This window comes from Hermetia illucens, chromosome 5, assembly GCF_905115235.1.
Source record: "Hermetia illucens chromosome 5, iHerIll2.2.curated.20191125, whole genome shotgun sequence".
NCBI lineage: Eukaryota > Metazoa > Arthropoda > Insecta > Diptera > Stratiomyidae > Hermetia > Hermetia illucens.
In genome coordinates, this window is record NC_051853.1 from 47998059 (window position 1) to 48021237 (window position 23179).

A 23179-nucleotide genomic window follows, 5' to 3' on the forward strand; every position below is an offset into this window, starting at 1 on the left:
TACTGTGTAGAACGAACCCATTGCCCGTTTCTCCGCTTGTCTAATAGTTGTCTAATAGTTATCTAGGTCTGTCCCTGGGAGATGTGAGTAGACTTGATCCAGACATGGACAAGGGTCATCATTGGCCTTTGCCGAGTTAAAAGCGATCAGGAACTTTACCTTGTTTAAGAGACCCCATTCATCCCACTTGTGAATATATATTGTTCATCAAACGATTGTCTCATCTTCCTTTATTTTGCAGTGGCAACAGAGCCGCTTCCTGGAATCGATACAAAGAGGCTCAAAACGCTCTAAAGAAGATCATTAGGTCGACTAAACCATCATCATGAAAACGCATTTACGAAGAAACGAGGTAACCTACCTAACACACGCTTACATTCAATTAACTGGCGTGTTGTGTCCCAAACCAGGGAAACCCGCCTACAGCGATGCAAAAATCCTCCGAGTAATCAATTTAACTTCCTTTCTTCTAAAAGGACTAGAAAAACTAGTACATCGGCTCATATTCCTAAGTGGCCACTTCACCATGGGAAACATGCCTACCAGAAAGGCAATCCACGGAGGCAGCACCCCATGAGCTCACAGCGAAAAAAAATATGCGTTAGGCGCGTTCATGGACATCGACGGTGCCTTCAACTATGTCTTATTAGCGGCGATTCGATTTTGATTGGTTTGATTCTTCACATGCTGGAGTGTAGAAAGATCCGCATACCGCTCGAATGTCTTAGCGGTATCCCAAGGAAGGGGTTCTCTCTCCTGTGTTATCGCTCCTAGTAATAGATAGACACAGTCGGCGTATGTGACCGCCTGAATGCAACTCTGCATGTAATCCATAGTTAGTTGCTACTGAAACTTGGCCGACTGAATGAAACATTGCTGATGTGCGTGATAGGCACCTCGTATATCGCTGGTAATAAGGAAGCTGACAAATTGGCTCGCCAAAGATCTAGAACCACAATGATGGGGCTAGAGCCAGTTTTTAACGTGGGACCATCCAGTGTAGATTCTACTCTGTCCACTGCTTTGAACTTGCTCGAACTTGCTGTCGCTAAATGTCTACATTCAGAGCAGGAAGTGTATACTGTTTCACTTCTAAGGCTTTCGACAGCGTAAATCAAAAGATACTTGTATCCAAACACTCGTTTCTAAGCGTTCCCAGACCACTTGTTTTATGGCTTGCCTCTCACCTTTCCAACCGATCCTGTCGCGTCTCTTTTGACGACAGCACATCCCACTCCTTCTTACCCGTCTCTTGGATCCCGCAGGGATCTATTCTGGGTCCTTTATTATTTTTACCTTTTTATCAACGGTCTGCCTTAAGCTATTTTCCGCTATATTGTCCCCAATGGACTGTGTTTCTCTTCAATCTAACCTAAACACACTTATGCGTTGGTGCCCTGCTAATGGTCACTCACTTCCTTCTCCTGCTCTCTCTTAATCAAACCTAAATTCCACCTGTGACCTCGGAGTCACTTTCGACAATAAGCTTCGTTTCGACACCCATTGACTCGAAGTCACCAATTGAACGACAAAATTGTCAGACTTTATACTTCGTCCTACTTTAATCATCTCATTTTGACTCCATCCTACCCTCCTTAGCTCTCTTCAATTCCCTCGTGAGGAATACCCTCGAGTACTGCTCCATGATCGGTCACCTTCCCGTAACTGTAATTGTCTTGCCCTTGAAAATGTGCAACGTAAAATCGACCGTTCCCTCTTCTTTAAGAAAAACTTCTCTCGTGTGGACTACTCCTCCCGCCTCCACTTTCTAAACCTCCTCGTGCTACAAAAGCGAGGATCCTATCTGTATTTATGCACACTTTTTAAACTTAAACGGGTCTGATGGACTACTCGGACTCTAACGACATCACCTGCCGTCCTGCGTCTTATAACACACGTAACGCCGACATTTTCAACGTGCCCTCCGCAAAGCTCGAAGTCTACTTCCATTCCCCGATTCCTAGACTTTGCCGAAGTTACAATGCACTACAGCTTGGTCCTTTAAACTTTTCTTTTCTAAGTAATTTTAGGCATAGGATAAGATTATTGCTTTCTCCTCCTCCTGAGGGGAGTAAGTAATTGGAGTTTACTCTGTTTATTGTCCGTTAAATAAATAAATACTCTGAAGGGTGAAATTGAAAGGATTCATGCAGACGAATGGAGAAATTTGAAGTCAGATCCCAAACGAAGACACCTCGGTAACGTTTTCTTCAATGAAAAATCTGCGCAGTCTCTGCTTCTGGAGAATGATTCGGAAAAGCCTCGGAACGTCGCAGGCGGAAATTCGAGCGGACTGGGAATTAAAAAAAAACCATTTACAGGATTCACCATCATCAGTTAGAGACACACATTCCGTTTGTGTTATTTTGGTCAAACAAGAGTATCGCTAGTCTTCAGACGGTTTCCTACCTTTCTGACAACACCTTGCTCGAGATGGGGTTGAACGTTCGTGGATTTCTGCAACTTCTACCGCCTCGTCATTCGTAGTACGTTGCTCAAGCATAGAACACAGAATCTGCCATAAGGTCAGTTGGGTTCAAACCGACCGAAACCGTATGGGCAATCATATGGACCACTTCGTGATTAGCAGTAGATTTAGGAGCTGTCTCCTGTATGTGCACAACAAGAGAGGTGCAGGTTGGAGAGTTATATTGCTAATTGAACAGCAAATATACTGAGTAACCCGCCTAAGAATACCGATGAACAATGGGCCGCCATCAAAAATGCTCTTCGCTCGGGCACTACACAGGTCATCCATCACCGCTGGAAGGGGCGTCGTAAGGTCTGGCTGACTACGGAGTCGCGGAAGCGAATCGATCAGCGGATGAGCTTTAAGACTCTATTGACCGCAGCGAGTGATGGCGGACATGACCCACTCGAACTTCGTTGCTGGGGAAGGTTCAGCGTAGTGTACGCCATAACAAGAGAGTATTTGCAATTACGCTGGTCAGGGTAACGGAAGATATTACAGAAGGCAATGATTTTAGAAATGAATATCGCATCACGAAAGAGCTTACATGTTTTGGCAAATCTTTCGTTGGTCCTGTGAAGGACGTTAACAGTCGACTGTTCATCCACGCAGACGAGCAACTGAAGAAGTGGAAAGAACACTGCACTACTGTTCTTAACCGTATCAGATCCGATGAGGTTCCTCCTCTTGCGGATGATATAAACAGTCCAAGCAACATGCGAGCAGAAGAGCAATCATTTATGCCATCAATGCACTCAAATGAAGTAAAGCCGCTGGGATTTACGGTCTCCTCGCAGAGTTATTTGTCGCTGGGAATCCAAAAGCTTTCCCAGAGAGTAGAAGAGGAAGATGATCCTTAAAATTCCAAAAAAGGGTATTCGTTGTGAACACGATAATTACACATTATGGATTATTTTGGAATAGTGTGCGGAGTTTGGATGTTCTCTGTACCTGCTCCAGAATGTATCTGGCATCCTCTGCGCAGTAAGGGCATCCCGGAGAAACTAGAGGCTATTATCAGATGATGGCGCAGCATGTCATGTGCTACACCGAGGTAAAATCTTAGAGAATGGCATTCTCCATGAATAGGCGATTTCCGCGGATAGTACAATGGCAACAAAGACCTGAGTGCTTGGAGTTGCGGCTTCCCCTGTAAACTAAAAACTAAAAACTACGACGATAAACAGGGTGGGCCTTCTACATTCGGGTCTCAACTGTTTTGTGAAAGCGCGTGTTTGGCGACTGTTGAGTCTTTTATCTTTTATTAACTTCGTTTAACGGTGCGGTTCAGTTCCCTCTTGAACGCCGGGCACCTGCCTCTACCACGAGCCGGTCATCCCCAACCCCTTTTCCTTACACAATGTGCACTCTGGGTCTCTGGAACTGCAAGTACGTCCAAAGTTATCATATCATTATATTGGCAGCAGAGGTTTAGTTGAGATTGACTCCTGATTGGTGTCAAATTCCCGCTCCTGCTCGCATAGATAACCACGGGGATCATTTAGGGCGACTTTCTAGTGAAGAAAGCGGGGACCCATAATTCAATGGCAACAACAGCAGTTACGACGACACAACCGGCAATAGTCGAAATTTTTAGAAGGAGCGGCAATACACCGCTCTCATTGCTTGGTAATTAAAATGGGAGATTCTAATACAAATTCTTTTGCAAGAAGCGAACGTAGAAATGTCCACACTAATAGTGAGAGAAGGAAGAGCACCATGGAAAGAGAAGTTCTATTGACATGGCATAAAGGATTTGGATCCTGGACCTCATTATATACCAGCGAAACTCCTGGAAGATTATCGAAGAGAAACTGAGAAAAAATAGATTACCAGGATAGCCTATAGCTTCGCAAAAAGCGATGCCTTCATCCCACAAGGCGTAGCAAGTAAAATTCCGCGAAATAGTAATCAAACGGACCAAGTAGCGTCAAGGCAAGGTCAAAATACAACGACAAAAACTTAAGTTTGATAGCGACGGCAGTGACTCCGCAGTCGACCGCGACGCCAACATCAGCGTCAAATAAAAGGGGTAAACCATGATCAGATCTTCCGCGGAAGTTCTTCGAGAAATCTGCAATAATTCCAAATCATTAGACGTCAAATCTATCCCACGAACTTAAATAGGCGATATATTTGTCCAACTTGGGTCGAATACTATCAAGGAAAGTAGGTTCTGCGAAATGATCCGTTCTAGGGACGAAAACAGTAGGGTCCAGCTTAGAACCCACGTATCCCTTCAAAATAAGGGTTCTGGACTACCTCGCTAGCAAAGAAAAGGTGGCAAATGCCACAAGAAGGGATTACCCAGGGCTGAATAACATGAAGATGGGAGTTATATCTACAAACTCCTTACGACAAAAATTGGCCATTGTCACTGTTCCTGAGACGACAACGTGTAAACTATTTCATTGTGGAAAAACAAAGATCGCGTGGATCATTTGCACGATAAGGCGAAGGACAGTTCCAACCCGCTGCTTTAAGTGCTGGGTTTCCGGGCACATGGCTAAGGTTTGTTAGCAAAGGGCAAGACCAAAGCGCTTTGTGTTATAATGTGGGCATGACGAGACGGCTTGCGCGTCGGAAACATGTTGTGTTCTTACAAGGACCGCGGTTCGCAGAATAACGACGTGGCTCTGGTCCTCATCCCAGGCGGTACTGAGTATTCAAAGAAAAGTCGCAAAAAGTGAAGAGTGAGGCCCCACGAACAACATCCTGCCCTGATGGGGCAGATGTGCAAGAAAGAATGGCTGACTTGTTGTCCATCAGCGAGCAATAGTAGATGAAAGTTCACCATCCTAGTATGTCGATATATCTGGCACTGCTTCCATCTGGGTGACAGATACTTGGCGGTCAACTTGCGAATGCAGGGCACTGGTCGAGGAGGCTGCTTCGTTTGGTTTTGTTGTATAGAAATGATTTTTTCAGCGTTTACCCTGCACCGAACGATTCTATTTGCCCCTTTTGTAATAGCCTCGGCATCTTGGAAAGTGATATTCGAAACGCGGAAAGAGGAGTTCTAGTTGGAGAAGACTTTAACCAGAGCCCTCGAGTGGGACATAGCTCAGTCAAATTCTCGGAGCACACACATTTTGGACATGGCCGCTGAGACAGGGATTATTGTCCTAAATATCAGTAGCACTCCGACATTCTGACGCCTTGATTGGCACGTGATGTGACTTTTGCTACGGAGTCCATAGTGTCAGCTTTGCAGCGATGGAAGGTACTGGAAGATTTCAGTACATTTGCTATAAAATGACAAACGGCTCTCTCAAGAGGAGGATACCTTTTTCCGATACTGAAGGACTATTTAAATGACCGCCCTCTTCTCTATGAGACCTTGCAAGGACTCACTTCGGAGCCAGCTCTGGAAAGCCTCATACGATACTCTGCTAGGACTGCAAATACCTGATGCGGATGGGTAGATGATGTTGCGGCAATGGGAAAATTGGGAGCGGTGATGCGGCAAACAACTAGAAGACCGAAATGTTCGTCTTGGCTAAGGAGAGCGTTATACAGTCCTCCCTATTCAAGTTGGCTTGCATCGTCTTCTCAAAGCCGACGGTGAAACACCTCGGCAATATGGTAAACATGAAGATGAGCTTTTCCGAGCAATTTCGTAACACCATCGACGAGGCTGCAACTGCCGAATGGCAGGTTACATTCAAGGCATTCCTAAAGCGAACTATAGGGACGTTAAAGGGTAGTATAGGTCCCAGGGCGAAACGTGGATTGGTACCCACGATGAAGCATAAAACCTGGGAAACGCCTACTGAACCAACACCAACAGCTCTACTACCAAATCTTATCTCCACCTCCACGTGGTGACTGCTGGGAGCTCTTTCTTAACGAAAAGCTGCAGACAGAGAAAGATGAAGGCGAGTCTCCCGCGCCTAAAAACGGGACAAATTGTGCCAACTGGTCCTCCAGGTTGGGGGTTGGGTAGGGCTGACCTACACGGAAAATAACTTGTTACGAAGCCACAATAGGAGCCTCGGACTGGACGGATTACACAACGACGAACCCGGAAATGACGAAGGAATAACAATTTGCGCATTTTCTCATGGAACGTGTGCTCCCTGCACAGAGATAGAGCTAGCCGATACCCTCTCCTAACATAGGGCTAATGTAACACACATGGTCAAACGGGAAGAATAAAGATAGGAGATTACAACTTTGGGACCGTTGATAATTTCTCCTATCTAGGGTCGAAAATCACAACCGATAACAGCTACGACGATGAAAGGCAGACCCTGCCTGAGATGGGGCGATGGCGTGGGTCAGGACGCCAGACAGCTTTTAGGGATTTTGAATTGATGGACCTCCGCGTAAAACCGGGATATCTGGAGTTCCTTTTTAAGGCAGGCCTAGACCGGATACCGGTTGTTGCGCCGTTGATGATGATGATGATGATAGGCAAGTTAACAGGAGCTCCCTGAACTAGGACGTCGTGCTCATGCGTGCTCATGTGTCAAACGGCTCCGGGTTAGTGTTGTATACGCAATAAGATGTGTTTAAACCGATAGTCTATCTGAGACAGGAGCCGAGAACATTGTGTACCAAAAAAACCGTTCTGCTTCCACAACATGCGCGTGGGCCTCCAATGCAATCCTTGATGAGGTAACCCCCTTCCCCGCACATTCTAAACTTTCTTGCCCTGTCATGTGGGCTGGTGCATGCTCCTACAATGTAGTTGAAATCTAATATTAGTAACCTAAAATAGTTTGTCAAGAACGATATATTATGAATAAATGCAACCTAAACCTATTTGGATCTTTGGTCAAATTGTTGCTGATCACCCTGTTATAATAGCGAAAGTAAAAATGTTGCTCCCTAAATAATCGAAAATCTCATCGATTCCAATGGCTATTTTTTCGAAGATTGTGAGCGACTGGACGTCATACTTGAAGGGGTTCTCTTTGGTATATATAGTCTGCACTGATTCGAAGATTTTAGTTTCAATCATATATTGTTCTGCTCTGTGGGAAAATGGCCAGCTTAGTAAAAGCTGTTACGATCTTGTCGGCTGTCCTGGCCGTGGGAGTTTCGTGTCCAAATGGAAACAACCCAGATGTTATTGATAAAGTTGTGATTGGGGTGAGAGGGGTAAATAACACTAAGGACTGCCTATTAGATGCTCCTTTGACTCGAGTGATTTCAAATTTGCATAATCATTCTTTGGGATGTCCTGATCATGAATGGGGATGTATAGTTAACTACAAGTTTGGAAGCAGAGTCCCCAGTAAGTGATATGAATTCTCTATTGTTAAACTTGTGAGTTTTTTCCCAATTGGAGTGATATCCTTCATTTATATAATAGTTAATATAGAGGAAGAGATACTATACGATATCCTTCCTAAAGGAGGCTTATTCGTGCCCAGTATCTTCATTAACTCTAAATTGCACCGAACGAATGAAAGGATTTTTTTTCAATTTGCTTTCAATATTTTTCAGACGATTATTTGCTAGCACGTTCTGAAATCTGTAAAAAGGTTAAGGATCGCCAGGACATTTACGTGAATGTAATTTACCCGCAAGCAGGATGTGGAAAAACTGTTTCGTATGTTGAGATTAATGCCGTACAGGGTCGGAAGAGTGGACATGCTAAAATAGTGGAAGGAGGCATTGGTAAACGTTATATTAAAATTGAAGTTCTGGCGGAACAGACAAAATATTTTAAACTTGAGGCAGCCATTTATGGCAAATAATCGTTGTGACTCGTAATTGTAAGACAAGGTATAATATCTGAAAATGAAACAAATTTCACAAACTGCAGCGGTCATGTGAATTTATGAAATGAAATTAGTTTTGCTAATAAAGATAATTTTATTGGCTGAACAAAATTCTTAATGAATTACAAAAAACTTTCCGATACGATGTCAGCGCAGATAAAAGAGGAGGCACTAAGGCATACAATAAAAGATTGAGATTAAGAAAAGAGTCAAGGTATAGTTGGGGTTACTCCATGCTAAATCCCAACCACGAATATCCATTGAAATGTCGTTACAAAGAAAAACTATAATGTGACTTAAGTAGCTTCGGAAAAGCATAAGCGCATCTAGATACAAACTTCGTAAATATCACTCGTTCTGCGAGCAGCAGTCAACAGAAAAGGTCGTGTTATCTCTAAGTAAGATAGATTTACTCAAGGTATTTAACTTTTAGTGATAAGCTTTCCCGGAAAATTGTCCCGCCCCTCAGCCATGCAACGCTGACACAGCACCAGGAAATTTGAGGTATTGTAATAGCTGAATGGATTGACCGATGGTCAAAGGGCATCCCGGGTTTTCGGAATCGATCTAGAAGGAAGAGCTGTACCAAAAAACTAAAGAGTTAACGATAGCGATAGTTAGTGATCATGATGGGTGTCCTGAGAGCCAAAGTGGACTCTGACAGCACATTGCTGGGATATGCCAATGTGTAGTCACGGCCTGGGCAACCGTAAAGATAGTGGTGGGATATCTCCGGCCTTCTGCAGCTTGCATCGGCTGCTATGGTCGCACATAATTCTAGCATAGAGCTTGCTATAAGGTAAGTTGGTTTTCGACTAACTGGTTACGAACATTGAATCAGGTCGACCAAATTGCAACCAGTGATTAATTTAATAATTGACAGGACTCATTTGATGGTCGTTTACCTTCGGTTGCGGGCCGCTCAACTACCAAAATATCGGCGAGTTGGAGGTCCCGCTAGCTGAAAACGGCGAAACCACCAAGTATGGAAGAAACAGAACGTGCAATTCATCGGCTTATAAATTATAAGTCGCTAGCAGTCTATGGAGTTACAACCTCATCATCACCAACGGCGCAACAACCGGTATCTGGTCTAGGCCCGCCTTAATAAGGAGCTCCAGACATCCCGGTTTTGCGTCGAGGTCCACCAATTCGCTATCTCTAAAAGCTGTCTCGCGTCGCGACCTACGGCATCGCTCCATCTCAGGCGAAGTCTGCATCGTCTTGTTTTTCTACCATAAATATTGCCCTTATAGACTTTCCGGGATGGATCATCCTCATCCATAAGGATTAAGTGACCCGCCCACCGCAACCTGTTAAGGCGGATTTTATCCACAACCAGACGGTCATGGTATCGCTCATAGATTTCGTCGTTATGTAGGCTACAGAATCGTCCACCCTCATGTGGGGGTCAAAAATTCTTTGGGGGAGGATCCTTCTCTCCATCACGACCAAGAGTTTGCATTTTTCTGCTAAGAACCCAGGTTTCCGCAGAATACATAAGGACTGACAAGATCATAGTCTTGTACAGTAAGACCGTTGACCCTATGGTGAGACGTTTCGAGCGGAACAGTTTTTGTAAGATGAAATAGGCTCTGTTGGCTGTCAACAACCATGCGCGGATTTCATCGTTATAGCTGTCATCGCTTATGATTACCTTTATTATTTTCGTTTGATCAGTGCGGCTTGATGTTGTTGGTTCGTTGGTTTTCGGTGCTGACGTTGCCACCATATATTTTGTCTTGCCTTAGTCATAGTCGATGAAGCAGATGCCAACCATCTGCAATTCAATAGATAACAATGTCTGTAGTCCTTCCTGGAATAACATCCCATTAGATAAATAAATCCCCGACCTTCCTGGAATAATATCCCATTAGATAAATAATTCCCCGACCTTCCAGGAACATTATCACCATGGGTAATAAAAGTCTGAACCCATATAGTAATTAAGATCACAGGTCATAGGGAAACATGTTTTGTATAGTTTCCCTGTGTTAAAGATAAGAACCATGGGTCACAAGAAAATATGTGTTGTATATTTCCCTGTCGACTCATTAGTAAATAAGACGTAGTATTTAAGGAGGTGTAGAAAACGGAGATCAGCAGTTCCTCGAGTACTACCAGAGCGTAAGCACTCTGGCCCTCGTGAATGAATAAAAAAGTATAAAACAAATATCGTTTCATTTGTTAACCCATTTGTTAACTGTTATTTGTTAACTCCTTCATTAATGTGCAGCCAAGATCTCACGCCACCTGTTCGATCTGGATGAAGGCAGTTTGTACGTTTCGGGCCGTTTTTCCCATGATGTCGATATCGTCAGCATAGGCCAGTAGTTAGTTGGACTTAAAGAGGATGGTACCTCTCGCATTAACCTTGGCATCACGAATCACTTTCTTCAGGGCAAGGTTAAAGGGGACGCATAATAGGGCATCCCCTTGTCGTAGACCGTTGTTGATGTCGAATGGTCTTCAAAGTGATCCTGCTGCTTTCATCTGGCCTCGAACATTGGTTAAAGTCAGCCTAGTCAGTCTTACCGATTTCGTCGGGATACCGAATTCTCATTTGGCCGTGTACAGTTTTATTCTGACTATGCTATCATAGGCGGCTTTAAAGTCGATGAAAACATGGTGCAACTGACGTCCATATTCCAACAGTTTTGCATCGCTCGCCGCAGAGAGAAAATCTGATCTGTTGCTGAGATGCCTGGAGTGAAGCCTGTTTGATATGGGCTAATGATGTTCTGAGCGTATGGGGCTATCCAGTCTAGCAAGACTGCGCATAATATCTTATAGATGGTACTCAACAACATGAAACTTCTATAATTGCTGCACTGTGTGATATCTCCCTTTTTATTTATGGGACAGATAATGCCTCTTTGCCAGGCGTCAGGCATTGATTCGCTGCCCCATACCTTGAACGTCAGTTTATGAACCACTTCGTGTAATTAGTCGCCTCCATATTTAACCAATTTGGCTGTGATTCCATCGGCCCCAGGCGACTTATGTTTTTTAAGCCGGTGGATTGCGCGGACTGTTTCTTCTATACTTGGTGGTGGCAGCATTTGTCCGTCGTCTTCAGCTGGAAGGACCTCCAAATCGCCGATATTTTGGTTGTTGAGGAGTTCATCAAAATACTCAACCCATCGCTCCAATATGCCCATTCTGTCGGAAATCAGATTTGCCTCTTTGTCTCGGCAGGATGACCATCGAGGTGTAAAAAGCTTCACCCTGCTGACTTGTTGGTAAAACTTGCGTGCCTGGTGCGGTTGCTCCCTGTACTTTTCAAGTTGACAGACCTTTTGGTTCTCCCAGGCTTCCTTTTTCTGTTTGTGAGGTCGCCTCTCCGTTCGACCGAGTTCTTGGTAGGTCACTGCGAGCGCTCCCGTTCTTTGAGAATGCAACATTACTCGGTATGCAGCATTCGTCCGTTCCATAGCTAGCTTACATTCATCGTCAAACCAGCCGTTCCGACTCCTTTTGCGGTTGGGGCCAAGTATGTTTGTGGCCGTACCAATGATAACGTTCTTCAGGTGGTTGTGAAGATCATTTGCTGATACTTCATCTCCAGGACCTCTGTTGACTGCGGTAATTGCGGCATCCTCTCCCTCTTATAGGTGCCGCGGAGGGCTGAGTTGTGGATGGATTCAGTGTTAACTCTCACCTGATTGTCAGTGACTCCATACCAGCATAAATTCGCGGTTTTCCAGAGCATGATAATTAAATATTAGTTGTCACGTTAATTAGTTTAATAGGTTAGGGTAGAGTTAAGTGAAATAAATTGTTAAAAAACCAGCATTGAAGAAGGACCCATGTTGTGTCCAAAACACGTGTCTGCAATCCTTAAAGAAAATCTATAGTTAAACTGGAAACTTTTCCATTTAATAGTTTTACTTAAAAAGAACTATAGGAAATAAAGGAATTACTTTTATAAAACTTATCAAATTAAAATTTGCGGGTAATAGGCAAGGAAGGAAAGGTTCTTCCTCACTCCGTACAACTTCATCATCCGGCGAAAAAAACAAGCTGAAATGAGAAGGCTAGTACCTTCTACAATTATAAATATGCAGGGCACGATAGTATCTCTTTATCCCCCTGCTGACTTCTTATGGTTAGTTTAGCCGATGTGATGTCGCCATCAAATAGGTCGTTAACCAAATTAGCCTAGAAGTCTTTTGAGATTAACATGCAGGAGCGGGGTCAATCACTTTCGTTGGCATACAACAGGTCAGCATGTTGGAAGTTTTGGCTCCTCATTACCCCGCCAACAACCCACGGTTCTTGTATGGGGTATATAATTGTTTTGCAGCTATTGATCCGACCATTGATAAGTGCAGTTGCGGCTTTACAATACTCAAGGCAAAGCTTAATGCCTTGCGAGGATACAGTCCTTACAGCCAGTCGAACGATCCTCTCCCTTCAAACTTGGCACAACTCATGGGTTGTGAGTTGCCCGAAGGCGGTTTGCCCGGAGGCGGTTTGCCCGGAGGCGGTTTGCCCGGAGGCGGCTTGCTGTCCGTGGACAGGTGCTTACCCATGGGCAACCTCAGCAGGTGGCGTCGTTGGAGCCTGGGGTCAGGAGTGCTGACAGAAGTGGCCTGCTTCGGCTCGTCCCTTAAGGACTGGGTCCCACTTAAATTGGTTCCCACCAGAGTAAGTGGAGAATCTCTCTCTCTCTCTCTCTCTAGGCTCAGGTTCTCCATCGATGACCCCACTCGGAGTTGGATCGTCACGATCGAGATTTAATTGCAGTTTCTGAAAGGTTTTTGTTTTTGTTTTCTCATAATTGACTGCCGTGGCCTCAGTTTTCTCCAGGAAACAACGCTAGTTGAAACTGGGGGTCGCCTGGTACCCGGAGTTCACTATTTGAGGCCACATCTTAACCCTTGTGACCATTCTAGCTTGGCTTCAGGTGCCACCTCTCGTTTCCTGAAGGTTTTTCCTTATTGAGCTCCCACACCCCGACAAGGTAGGTAATCGTCGAGGGAGATGCTGCTGCAAAGTGGCTGAAATCTAATATTTGTCAAAATCAATATCCTCTTCTTTTTCTTTAGCCTTTATCCCATTCACAAACGGGGACGGATCATCAATGGGATCATTTGCTTTTAAACAACATTGGGTGCATTTTCTTGGTCGGCTTGTCGCGGCATCTGTCACCAAGAGAGACCAAGTAGGATTTAATACAGTGGAATAACCCCAACCGTACTTTGTTCATTTCCTTCCTCATCTCAGCATTTTATTTTTGTTGTACTGAGGATAGCACAGAGTATGTTGCCTCCTGCTATATATAAACCTATTTAGATCGTTGGCACAACAATCCATATTGGATCAGGGCCTTCAAGTGTGTTAGAGCACTTCATTCAAGACCGTAACGGTACACTACAGTAGTACACTGTAGGAGGTAATATGGTCAGCTTTATGCTCGCCCGAGATTATTACCCGGATTTGACTCAGGTACTCAGTCACAGCTGAGTCGACTGGTATCCGACGTCAGGTCACGATTCAAATCTCACTGCCACCAGTAAGATTTGAACTGGGAGCTTCCGATCGCAGCCTTGTGCTCTAATAATGTAAATATGTCAGAACAAATTAAACGTTTGCCAAGTTGTTTCTGATCACCCTACAATAACAGCGAAAGCAAAAATGTTGCACCCTAAACAATCGTAAATCTTATCGATTCCAACGACTATTTTATCGAAGATGGTGACCGGCTGGACGTCATACTTGAAGGGGAGGTTACATATTGGCTAGCTTTGGTATATATAGCCTGCACTGATTCGTAGTTTTTAGTTTCTATCAAATATTGATCTGGTTTGTGCGAAAATGACCACTTTAATAACAGCTGTTGCGGCTTTGTCCGCTGTCCTCGTGGTTGGAGCTTCGTGTCCAAACGGAAGCACCCCACATGGTGTTGATAACGTTGCAGTTGAATTTAAAGGGATGAATACAACGACGGACTCCCTATTGGAAAATTCTTTAGCTGAGGTGATTTTAAATTTGCGTAATCAGTCTTTGGGATGTTGTCCATTCGGATATACATGTTACTACACTTTTGGAAGTAGAGTTCCAGGTAAGTGATATGAATTCTTTATTGTTAAGCTTGCGAGGGGTAGAGACCAAAAAATTCATTTCCGTTTAATATAGAAGAGAAGATACTATAGGGTGTCCTTCCTTAAGATTCTTTTCATGAGCTCCAAATTGGACCTAAACAATAAAAGGATTTTTTTTCAATTTACTTTCAATATTTTCCAGGCGATTATATAGTAGGACACGCTGACACCCGCAGATCAGTTATCTTTCCGCAGGACATTACCGTGGATGTATTTTACCCGGAATCAGGATGTGGGAAAATGATTTCGTACGTTGAAATTAAGACTAGACAGAGTTTGAGGTCTGGAGATGCTTACATAGCGGGTGGAGGCATTGGTCAACGTTTTATTACAGTTAGAGTTGTGGCGAGACTAACATTCTTTATAGACCTTGTGGCAGCAATTTATGGTTATTGATTATTGTCACTAGACAAGATATAATACCTGAAAATGAAATATATTTCACTAGCTGCAACGGTCACGTGAGTTAATGAAATGATATTAGTTTTGGTAATAAAGATAATTTTATTGACTCAAAAAATTGCTAATTTAGTGGAAAACAAAAGAGAAAATCGGCGTGGAAGCAACCCTTTTTGGTAGGATGTTATGTTGAGATTTTTTATGTGAAAGATATAGTGTTCGCGAAGCTTGCTGATAGAGGAGGAAGGTTTAAGGTAATGCACTTATTATAATACTATCACCAAATAATAAAATAAAATATTGTGATGGGGGAAAGGGACATGTAAATAAAGCATCGTTGGAGTTACTCCACTATGCTAAATTCTACCTGATCTTTCTCTTGGTCCCGCGGCAGGAAAACTAAGAAAATACATTGAAGAAAAATGATCATGTGAGGCGGGAAATTTTTCCTCTTTATTCGATGCTAATCAATTTTATGCGATAAGTTCCTGGCGAAGCTACTTGGATGTGAAGCTTCAGCTGATTAATTTCGTCGTTTATTTGAAAGATCCCCAAGTCACGGTGGATATTATAGTTCATGATGTACCACGGTGCGGAAGCAATCGTTCTCAATACTTTAGAATGCATTCTTTGAAGGATTTCGATGTCGGATATGCGAGCAGATCCCCAAAGTTGTGCACCATAAGTCTAGTTTGGCTTTATGCAGATGCAGGTTTTTGAATCTTAGGTTGACCTGAGTTTTTCGGCCTCAATATATTTTTTCTAAGTAAGTCTTCTATCTGGATCGGGAATGAATCCTAAGTCCTATTTTACCCCCTGGTGGCCTGGTCAGATTATGTTAAAGTTGCACAATTCGGCAAGTCCTCACACGACTTCCTCGTGGTGGCCGCTGTAAACCGTCTTCGGGCGGGCTTAGAGTGTGTAGGTCCGGGCTGGGAGTAGGCTCATCCAACTGACGAGAATCTGCTTGTCAGTCATGTGTTAGGGGCAAGTAGATCTGGCGGGGGGATGCAATGAAGCAACATCCCGGGGATCGTCCTCCCTGCACCGGAGAAGGTGCTAATAGGACCCCAAGCCAAGGTGGAACAGCATACACCGAGGGCTGCGTGGCCAATGGGGAGCTTGGTCTTTAGTATGCGAACTCTGAATACCTTGGGCACCTTCAGTTTTAAATAAGACCCTTACCCTGGTGGCCGGACCGGGTGAGTCATTCTTTGATTTTATTATTACTTCAAATCTATCGGTGTGTACACCAACCTTCCATTTCCCCTGTTGGGAGAACTGTGACGGTTGGGAGGAGGTCCTTGATATCACCCTAATAACCGACAATGGGATTCTTAGGGCGGAGGACTGGAGAGTGTCTGCCAGAGATCCACAGTTGGATACTCTTCAGTCTAGATCTCGCCGCAGAGGTCTCCAAGCCCTTTGGAGACCCCAGGAGGATCGACTGGAGAAAGTTTGGTCAGGTAATTAAGAACAAATTCTCCGATGCGCAAATTGGTAAGATTGGCACGACAGACGCACTTGAGTCAAAGGTCGGGGCTCTGGGGAAGGCATTCGATACCGCCTTTAAAGTGTTGCGCCCTACTAAGTATAGCAAAAAGAGCCTGCCAACGTGGTGGAATGAAGATCTCTCCAGCCTCAGGAAGCTGACCAGAGAAATTTTCAACATCTGCTACAGGCAAAAATACTGGCAGCCATACAAGGACTGCCTGAAGAAGTACAAGTCGGCCATCAGGACCGCCAAGAGGCGGTCTATGTTTAACTATTGTGAGAACATTGAAAGCACAAGTGAATCCGCGAGGCTCAGTAAGATTCTGTCCAATCAATATAAGAGCCCATCCTTTCTTAAAAAGTCGGAAAGTTCCTGGACGGAATCTTCTAGCGAACCCCTGCGGCTGCTGGTTCAAACACACTTTCCCACCAACGAGGAGGACGGTGAGTCAGAACCTTGCTTGGAGGGTTTGCGGCAACCCCAGCTGTGCGAGACTATTAAATCGGTAATTACCGAGGATAGGATCGGCTGGGCAATAAGACCTGAAGACCTGAAGACCCTAGAATGCGTCCTGGACATTCACTTAAGGATGATTATGGAGAGAACGCCTTTCTCTAAGTCCCAACATGCCTACCTCAAAGGAAAATAATTGTCAGGGTTGAGCGGTCGCTGCAGTACAAGCAGTATACCCTTGCTACCTTCCAAGGAGCTGGACATGTGCACCCACGTCCTGGCCAGGACGGATGCTGTCCGGAAGCCGCTACAGCCTCCATACGAAGACCCCGTACCGTGTTCTCGAGCGGGGAGATCATTTCGTCTAGCTCGAGATCGGGGGACATAAAAAGGCTGTCTCCTTATCCAGGCTGAAGCCCGTTTGCACGCCAAATCAACGCAGTTCCAAGTTCAGTCGCTGAAACCCCTAGGTTGCATCTGAGGGCGGAGTAATGTAGCGCAGCGTGGTTAACAACATTCGAAATTTATTTCGAAATTTATTTCGAATGTTGTTAATACGATTGACAGTGGCCACCACCGATGTTTTCCGTGGCGAAGTAGACCGTGATTTTTGAAATAATAATTGAATTTAGGAAATTAATATTGACCTTTCGAAAATTCAATTAAGAAAAGAGATGATAAAAAGTTGTGTAGTTTTTCGTTGTCTTTATGTTAATAAAATTATTTGATTGCCTTCACGTTGTGTTCTTGCTAGTATCGATGCGACAAAATTAGTCTCGGCCGACACGAGGAAAAAAAATGTATTTTCTCAAATTGCGGAGGACTCAGACGAAGAATCGAGCGCAATATTAGTAACCTAGTTTGTCAAATTTGGATCTTTGGTCACGATGCGTCTTCCTTTTCTACCATAAATACTGCCCTTGTAGACTTTCCGGGATGGATCATCCTCATCCATAAGGTTTAAGTGAGGCTACGGAATCCTCCACCCTCATGTGGGGGTCAAAAATTCTTCGGGGGAGGATCCTTCTCTCCATCACGACCACGAGTTTGCATTTTTTTTGCTAAGAACCCAGGTTTCCGCAGAATACATAAGGACTGTACAGTAAGAGCGTTGACCCTATGGCGAGACGTTTCGAGCGGAACAGTTTTTGTAAGATGAAATAGGCTCTGTTGGCTGCCAACAACCATGCGCGTATTTTATCGTTATAGCTGTCATCGCTTGTGATTTTCGACCTGCTGCTTCGTGTTGCTTTTATCTGGCCTGGCACGTTTGTCAGGGTCAGCCTAGTTAGTCTTATTAATTTCGTCGGATTAACGAATTATCTCATGGCCGTGTACAGTTTTACCCTGCCTATGTTGTCTAATCATTATCATCAACGGCGCAACAACCGGTATCCGGTCTAGGCCTGCCTTAATAAGGAAATCCAGACATCCCGGTTTTACGCCGAGGTCCACCAATTCGATATCTCTAAAAGCTGTCTGGCGTCCTGACCTGCGCCATCGCTCCATCTTAAGCAGCGTGTGCCTCGTCTTCTTTTTCTACCATAGATATTGCCCTTATAGACTTTCCGGATGCGATCATCTTCATCCATACGGATTAAGTGACCCGCCCACCATAACCTATTGAGCCGGATTTTATCCACGACCTGACGGTTATGGTATCGCTCGTAGATTTCGTCGTTGTGTAGGCTACGGAATTGTCCATCCTCATGTAGTTCACAATTTGTCTTGCTAAGAACCCAAGTCTCCGAGGAATACATGAGAACTGGCAAGATCATTGTCTTGTACCGTAAGAGCTTTGACTCTATGGTGAAACGTTTGGAGCGGTACAGTTTTTGTAAGATGAAATAGGCTCTGTTGGCTGCCAACAACCACTTGGTGTAATTGCTCACCTCCATATTTAACCAATTTGGCTGTAATTCCATCGGCCCCTGGCGACTAATAATTTTTTAGCCGATGAATTGCACGGACTGTTTCTCCTATACTTGGTGGTGGCAGTATTTGGCCGTCGTCTTCAGTTGGTGGGACCTCCAACTCGCCGATGTTCTGGTTGTTCAGTAGCTCATCAAAGTACTCAACCCATCGCATCAATATACCCATTCTGTCGGAAATCAGATTTGCCTCTTTGTCTCGGCAGGATGACCATTGAAGTGTAAAAAGCGTCACCCTGCTGACTTGTTGGTAAAACTTGCGCGCCTGATGCGATTCCTCCCGGTACTTTTCAAGTTGACAGACCTTTTGGTTCTCCCAGGCTTCCTTTTTCTGTTTGTGAGGTCGCCTCTCCGTTCGACCGAGTTCTTGGTAGGTCTCTGCGAGTGCTCCCGTTCTTTGAGAATGCAACATTACTCGGTATGCAGCATTCGTCCGTTCCATAGCTAGCTTACATTCATCGTCAAACCAGCCGTTCCGACTCCTTTTGCGGTTGGGGCCAAGTATGTTTGTGGCCGTACCAATGATAACGTTCTTCAGGTGGTTGTGAAGATCATTTGCTGATACTTCATCTCCAGGACCTCTGTTGACTGCGGTAATTGCGGCATCCTCTCCCTCTTATAGGTGCCGCGGAGGGCTGAGTTGTGGATGGATTCAGTGTTAACTCTCACCTGATTGTCAGTGACTCCATACCAGCATAAATTCGCGGTTTTCCAGAGCATGATAATTAAATATTAGTTGTCACGTTAATTAGTTTAATAGGTTAGGGTAGAGTTAAGTGAAATAAATTGTTAAAAAACCAGCATTGAAGAAGGACCCATGTTGTGTCCAAAACACGTGTCTGCAATCCTTAAAGAAAATCTATAGTTAAACTGGAAACTTTTCCATTTAATAGTTTTACTTAAAAAGAACTATAGGAAATAAAGGAATTACTTTTATAAAACTTATCAAATTAAAATTTGCGGGTAATAGGCAAGGAAGGAAAGGTTCTTCCTCACTCCGTACAACTTCATCATCCGGCGAAAAAAACAAGCTGAAATGGGAAGGCTAGTACCTCCTACAATTATAAATATGCAGGGCACGATAGTATCTCTTGATCTCCCTGCTGAATTCTTATGGTTAGTTTAGCCGATGTGATGTCGCCATCAAATAGGTCGTTAACCAAATTAGCCTAGAAGTCTTTTGAGATTAACATGCAGGAGCGAGGTCGATCACTTTCATTGGCATACAACAGGTCAGCATGTTGGAAGTTTAGGCCCCTCACTACCCCACCAACAACCCACGGTTCTTGTATGGGGTATATAATTGTTTTGCAGCTATTGATCCGACCACTGATAAGTGCAGTTGCGGCTTTACAATACTGAAAATTTATTTGCGAAATGTGCCACCTCATCTGCGCTTCAGATGAAGATGCCGAGGGCTGCACGTCCCCTTCAATGAATTTGGAAGCCGACACTTGTAACGTAGCGGTCCCTAGCCCGTAGTAGAGCCGGCAGCCGAACCTTCTTAACATCGGATTCGGGAACGCTCTCTTTTCTATTTTTTTGCCTACCAGCAACCAGGTGAAGATGTTGAGGTTATTCTGTACACCAAGTTGTTGCAAAACCCCAGCACCCCAGCGCCATTCCGCTCTTCTTGTGGAAGCCAGAGGAAGCATTTTTTAACGATGGCAGCTCAGAGACCCTTTTCAGAGTTAGTCGCGCACCCTCCCACACCTCGTTGAGGGAGGAGCATTACTACCTGAGCCACTCGTTCGTGTCTTCGTCGGCAAAGTTTAGCCGTAGCATTTTACGGTATACACCTACTGACTCAAGGCAAAGCTTAATGCCTTGTGAGGATACAGTCCTTACAGCTAGGAGGAGTTTCCTCTTAAAGTGTTCGCACTGCTCAGTATCGTAACCGAATGAATTAGGGTCGTCATACAAGATCCATCCATCGACTTCGATAGCCTTGGCTGCAAATGAAGGACTAGCCTTTGCCGGCCGAGCCTTCTTTGCTGCCTTTTTTGTCAAAGAGTTGGGATCGTCCAAGGACCGTTGCTGCTTTGGTTTCTCCTTAGCCGCAGGTTCGTCGAACGATCCTCTACCCTCAAACTTGGCACAACTCGTGGGTTGTGAGTTGCCCGAAGGCGGTTTGCCAACAGGCGGTTTGCTGTCCGTGGACAGGTGCTTACCCATGGGCAGCCTCAGCAGGTGGCGTCGATTGGAGCCTGGGGTCAGGAGTGCTAACAGAAGGGGCCTACTTCGGCTCGTCCCTTAAGGACTGGGTCCCAATTAAATTGGTTCCCACCTGAGTAAGTGGAGAATCTCTCTCTCTCTAGGCTCAGGTTCTCCATCGATGACCTCATTCGTAGTTGGATCGTCACGATCGAGATTTAATTGCAGTTTTTGAAATATCTATATCTTCTTCTTTTTCTTTAGCCTTTATCCCATTCACAAACGGGGACAGATCATCAATGCGATCATTTGCTTTTAAACAACATTGAGTGCATTTTCTTGGTCGGCTTGTCGCGGCATCTGTCACCAAGAGAGACCAAGTAGGATTTAATACAGTGGAATAACCCCAACCGTACTTTGTTCATTTCCTTCCTTGATCTCAGCATTTTATTTTTGTTGTACTGAGGATATCACAGAGTACGTTGCCTCCTGCTATATATAAACCTATTTAGATCGTTGGCACAACAATCCATATTGGATCAGGGCCTTTGCTTTATGCTCGCCCGAGATTATTACCCGGATTTGACTCAGGTACTCAGTCACAGCTGAGTCGACTGGTATCCGACGTCAGGTCATGATTCAAATCAGTAAGATTTGAACTGGGAGCTTCCGTACGACAGCCTTGTGCTCTAATAATGTAAATATTGTCAGAACGTTTGCCAAGTTGTTTCTGATCACCCTACAATAACAGCGAAAGCAAAAATGTTTCACCCTAAACAATCGTAAATCTTATCGATTCCAACGACTATTTTATCGAAGATGGTGACCGGCTGGACGTCATACTTGAAAGGGAGGTTACATATTGGCTAGCTTTGGTATATATAGCCTGCACTGATTCGTAGTTTTTAGTTTCTATCAAATATTGATCTGGTTTGTGCGAAAATGACCACTTTATTAACAGCTGTTGCGGCTTTGTCCGCTGTCCTCGTGGTTGGAGCTTCGTGTCCAAACGGAAGCACCCCACATGGTGTCGATAACGTTGCAGTTGAATTTAAAGGGATGAATACAACGACGGACTCCCTATTGGAAAATTCTTTAGCTGAGGTGATTTTAAATTTGCGTAATCTGTCTTTGGGATGTTGGCCATTCGGATGTAAACGTACCTACACTTTTGGAAGCAGAGTTCCAGGTAAGTGATATGAATTCTTTATTGTTAAGCTTGTGAGGGGTAGAGACCAGAAAATTCATTTCCGTTCAATATAGAAGAGAAGATACTATAGGGTGTGCTTCCTTAAGATTCTTTCCATGAGCTCCAAATTGAACCTAAACAATAAAAGGATTTTTTTTCAATTTACTTTCAATATTTTCCAGGCGATTATATAGTAGGACACGCTGACACCCGCAGAGCAGTTATCTTTCCGCAGGACATTACCGTGATCGTATTGTACCCGGAATCAGGGGAATGTGGGAAAACAATTTCGTACGTTGAAATTCAGACTGCACAGATTTCCAGGTCTGGAGCTGCTTACATATTGGATGGAGGCATTGGTCAACGTCATATTAAAATTAGAGTTGTGGCGAAACTAACAATCTTTATAGACCTTGTGGCAGTCATTTATGGTAATTGATTATTGTCACTAGACAAGATATAATACCTGAAAATGAAATATATTTCACTAGCTGCAACGGTCACGTGAGTTAATGAAATGATATTAGTTTTGGTAATAAAGATAATTTTATTGACTCAAAAAATTGCTAATTTAGTGGAAAACAAAATCGAAAATCGGTATGGAAGCAACCCTTTTTGGTAGGATGTTATGTTGAGATATTTTATGTAAAAGATATTGTGTTCGCGAAGCTTGCTGATAGAGGAGGAGGGTCCAAGGTAATGCACTTATTACTATCCCCAGCAAATAATAAAATAAAATATTGTGATGGGGGAAAAGGACATGTAAATAAAGCATCGTTGGAGTTACTCCACTATGCTAAATTCTACCTGATCTTTCTCTTGGTCCCGCGGCAGGAAAACGAAGAAAATACATTGAAGAAAAATGATCATGTGAGGCGGGAAATTTTTCCTCTTTATTCGATGGTAATCAATTTTATGCGATAAGTTCCTGGCGAAGCTACTTGGATGTGAAGCTTCAGCTGATTAATTTCGTCGTTTATTTGAAAGATCCCCAAGTAACGGTGGATATTATAGTTCATGATGTACCACGGTGCGGAAGTAATCGTTCTCAATACTTTAGAGTGCATTCTTTGAAGGATTTCGATGTCAGATATGCGAGCAGATCCCCAAAGTTGTGCACCATAAGTCTAGTTTAGCTTTATGCAGATGCAGGTTTTTGAATCTTAGGTTGACCTGAGTTTTTCGGCCTCAATACATTTTTTCTAAGTAAGTCTTCTATCTGGAAAAGGAATGAATCCTAAGTCCTATT

At 44.0% G+C, this 23179-nt stretch overlaps 3 protein-coding genes across 3 annotated transcripts; all 3 read left to right on the forward strand.

Annotated features, from left to right (window-relative positions):
- Positions 1 to 7439: 7439 nt before the first annotated feature.
- Positions 7440 to 8274, forward strand: LOC119657919. The gene is made up of 2 exons (XM_038065105.1): positions 7440 to 7712; positions 7925 to 8274. The coding sequence occupies exons 1-2, from the start codon at positions 7460 to 7462 to the stop codon at positions 8176 to 8178; spliced, it is 507 nt and encodes a 168-aa protein (XP_037921033.1). The 5' UTR covers positions 7440 to 7459; the 3' UTR covers positions 8179 to 8274.
- Positions 8275 to 13965: 5691 nt separating this feature from the next.
- On the forward strand, positions 13966 to 14802 carry LOC119657641. The gene is made up of 2 exons (XM_038064646.1): positions 13966 to 14269; positions 14452 to 14802. The coding sequence occupies exons 1-2, from the start codon at positions 14023 to 14025 to the stop codon at positions 14703 to 14705; spliced, it is 501 nt and encodes a 166-aa protein (XP_037920574.1). The 5' UTR covers positions 13966 to 14022; the 3' UTR covers positions 14706 to 14802.
- Positions 14803 to 21644: 6842 nt separating this feature from the next.
- Positions 21645 to 22448, forward strand: LOC119657483. The gene is made up of 2 exons (XM_038064405.1): positions 21645 to 21930; positions 22113 to 22448. The coding sequence occupies exons 1-2, from the start codon at positions 21684 to 21686 to the stop codon at positions 22367 to 22369; spliced, it is 504 nt and encodes a 167-aa protein (XP_037920333.1). The 5' UTR covers positions 21645 to 21683; the 3' UTR covers positions 22370 to 22448.
- Positions 22449 to 23179: the final 731 nt, after the last annotated feature.

Coding starts and splice junctions, on each gene's coding strand:
- LOC119657641 (XM_038064646.1), top strand. CDS start 14,023: ATGACCACTTTAATAACAGCTGTTGCGGCTTTGTCCGCTGTCCTCGTG. Junction 14,270..14,451: donor TTTTGGAAGTAGAGTTCCAG/GTAAGTGATATG, acceptor AATATTTTCCAG/GCGATTATATAGTAGGACAC.
- LOC119657919 (XM_038065105.1), top strand. CDS start 7,460: ATGGCCAGCTTAGTAAAAGCTGTTACGATCTTGTCGGCTGTCCTGGCC. Junction 7,713..7,924: donor GTTTGGAAGCAGAGTCCCCA/GTAAGTGATATG, acceptor AATATTTTTCAG/ACGATTATTTGCTAGCACGT.
- LOC119657483 (XM_038064405.1), top strand. CDS start 21,684: ATGACCACTTTATTAACAGCTGTTGCGGCTTTGTCCGCTGTCCTCGTG. Junction 21,931..22,112: donor TTTTGGAAGCAGAGTTCCAG/GTAAGTGATATG, acceptor AATATTTTCCAG/GCGATTATATAGTAGGACAC.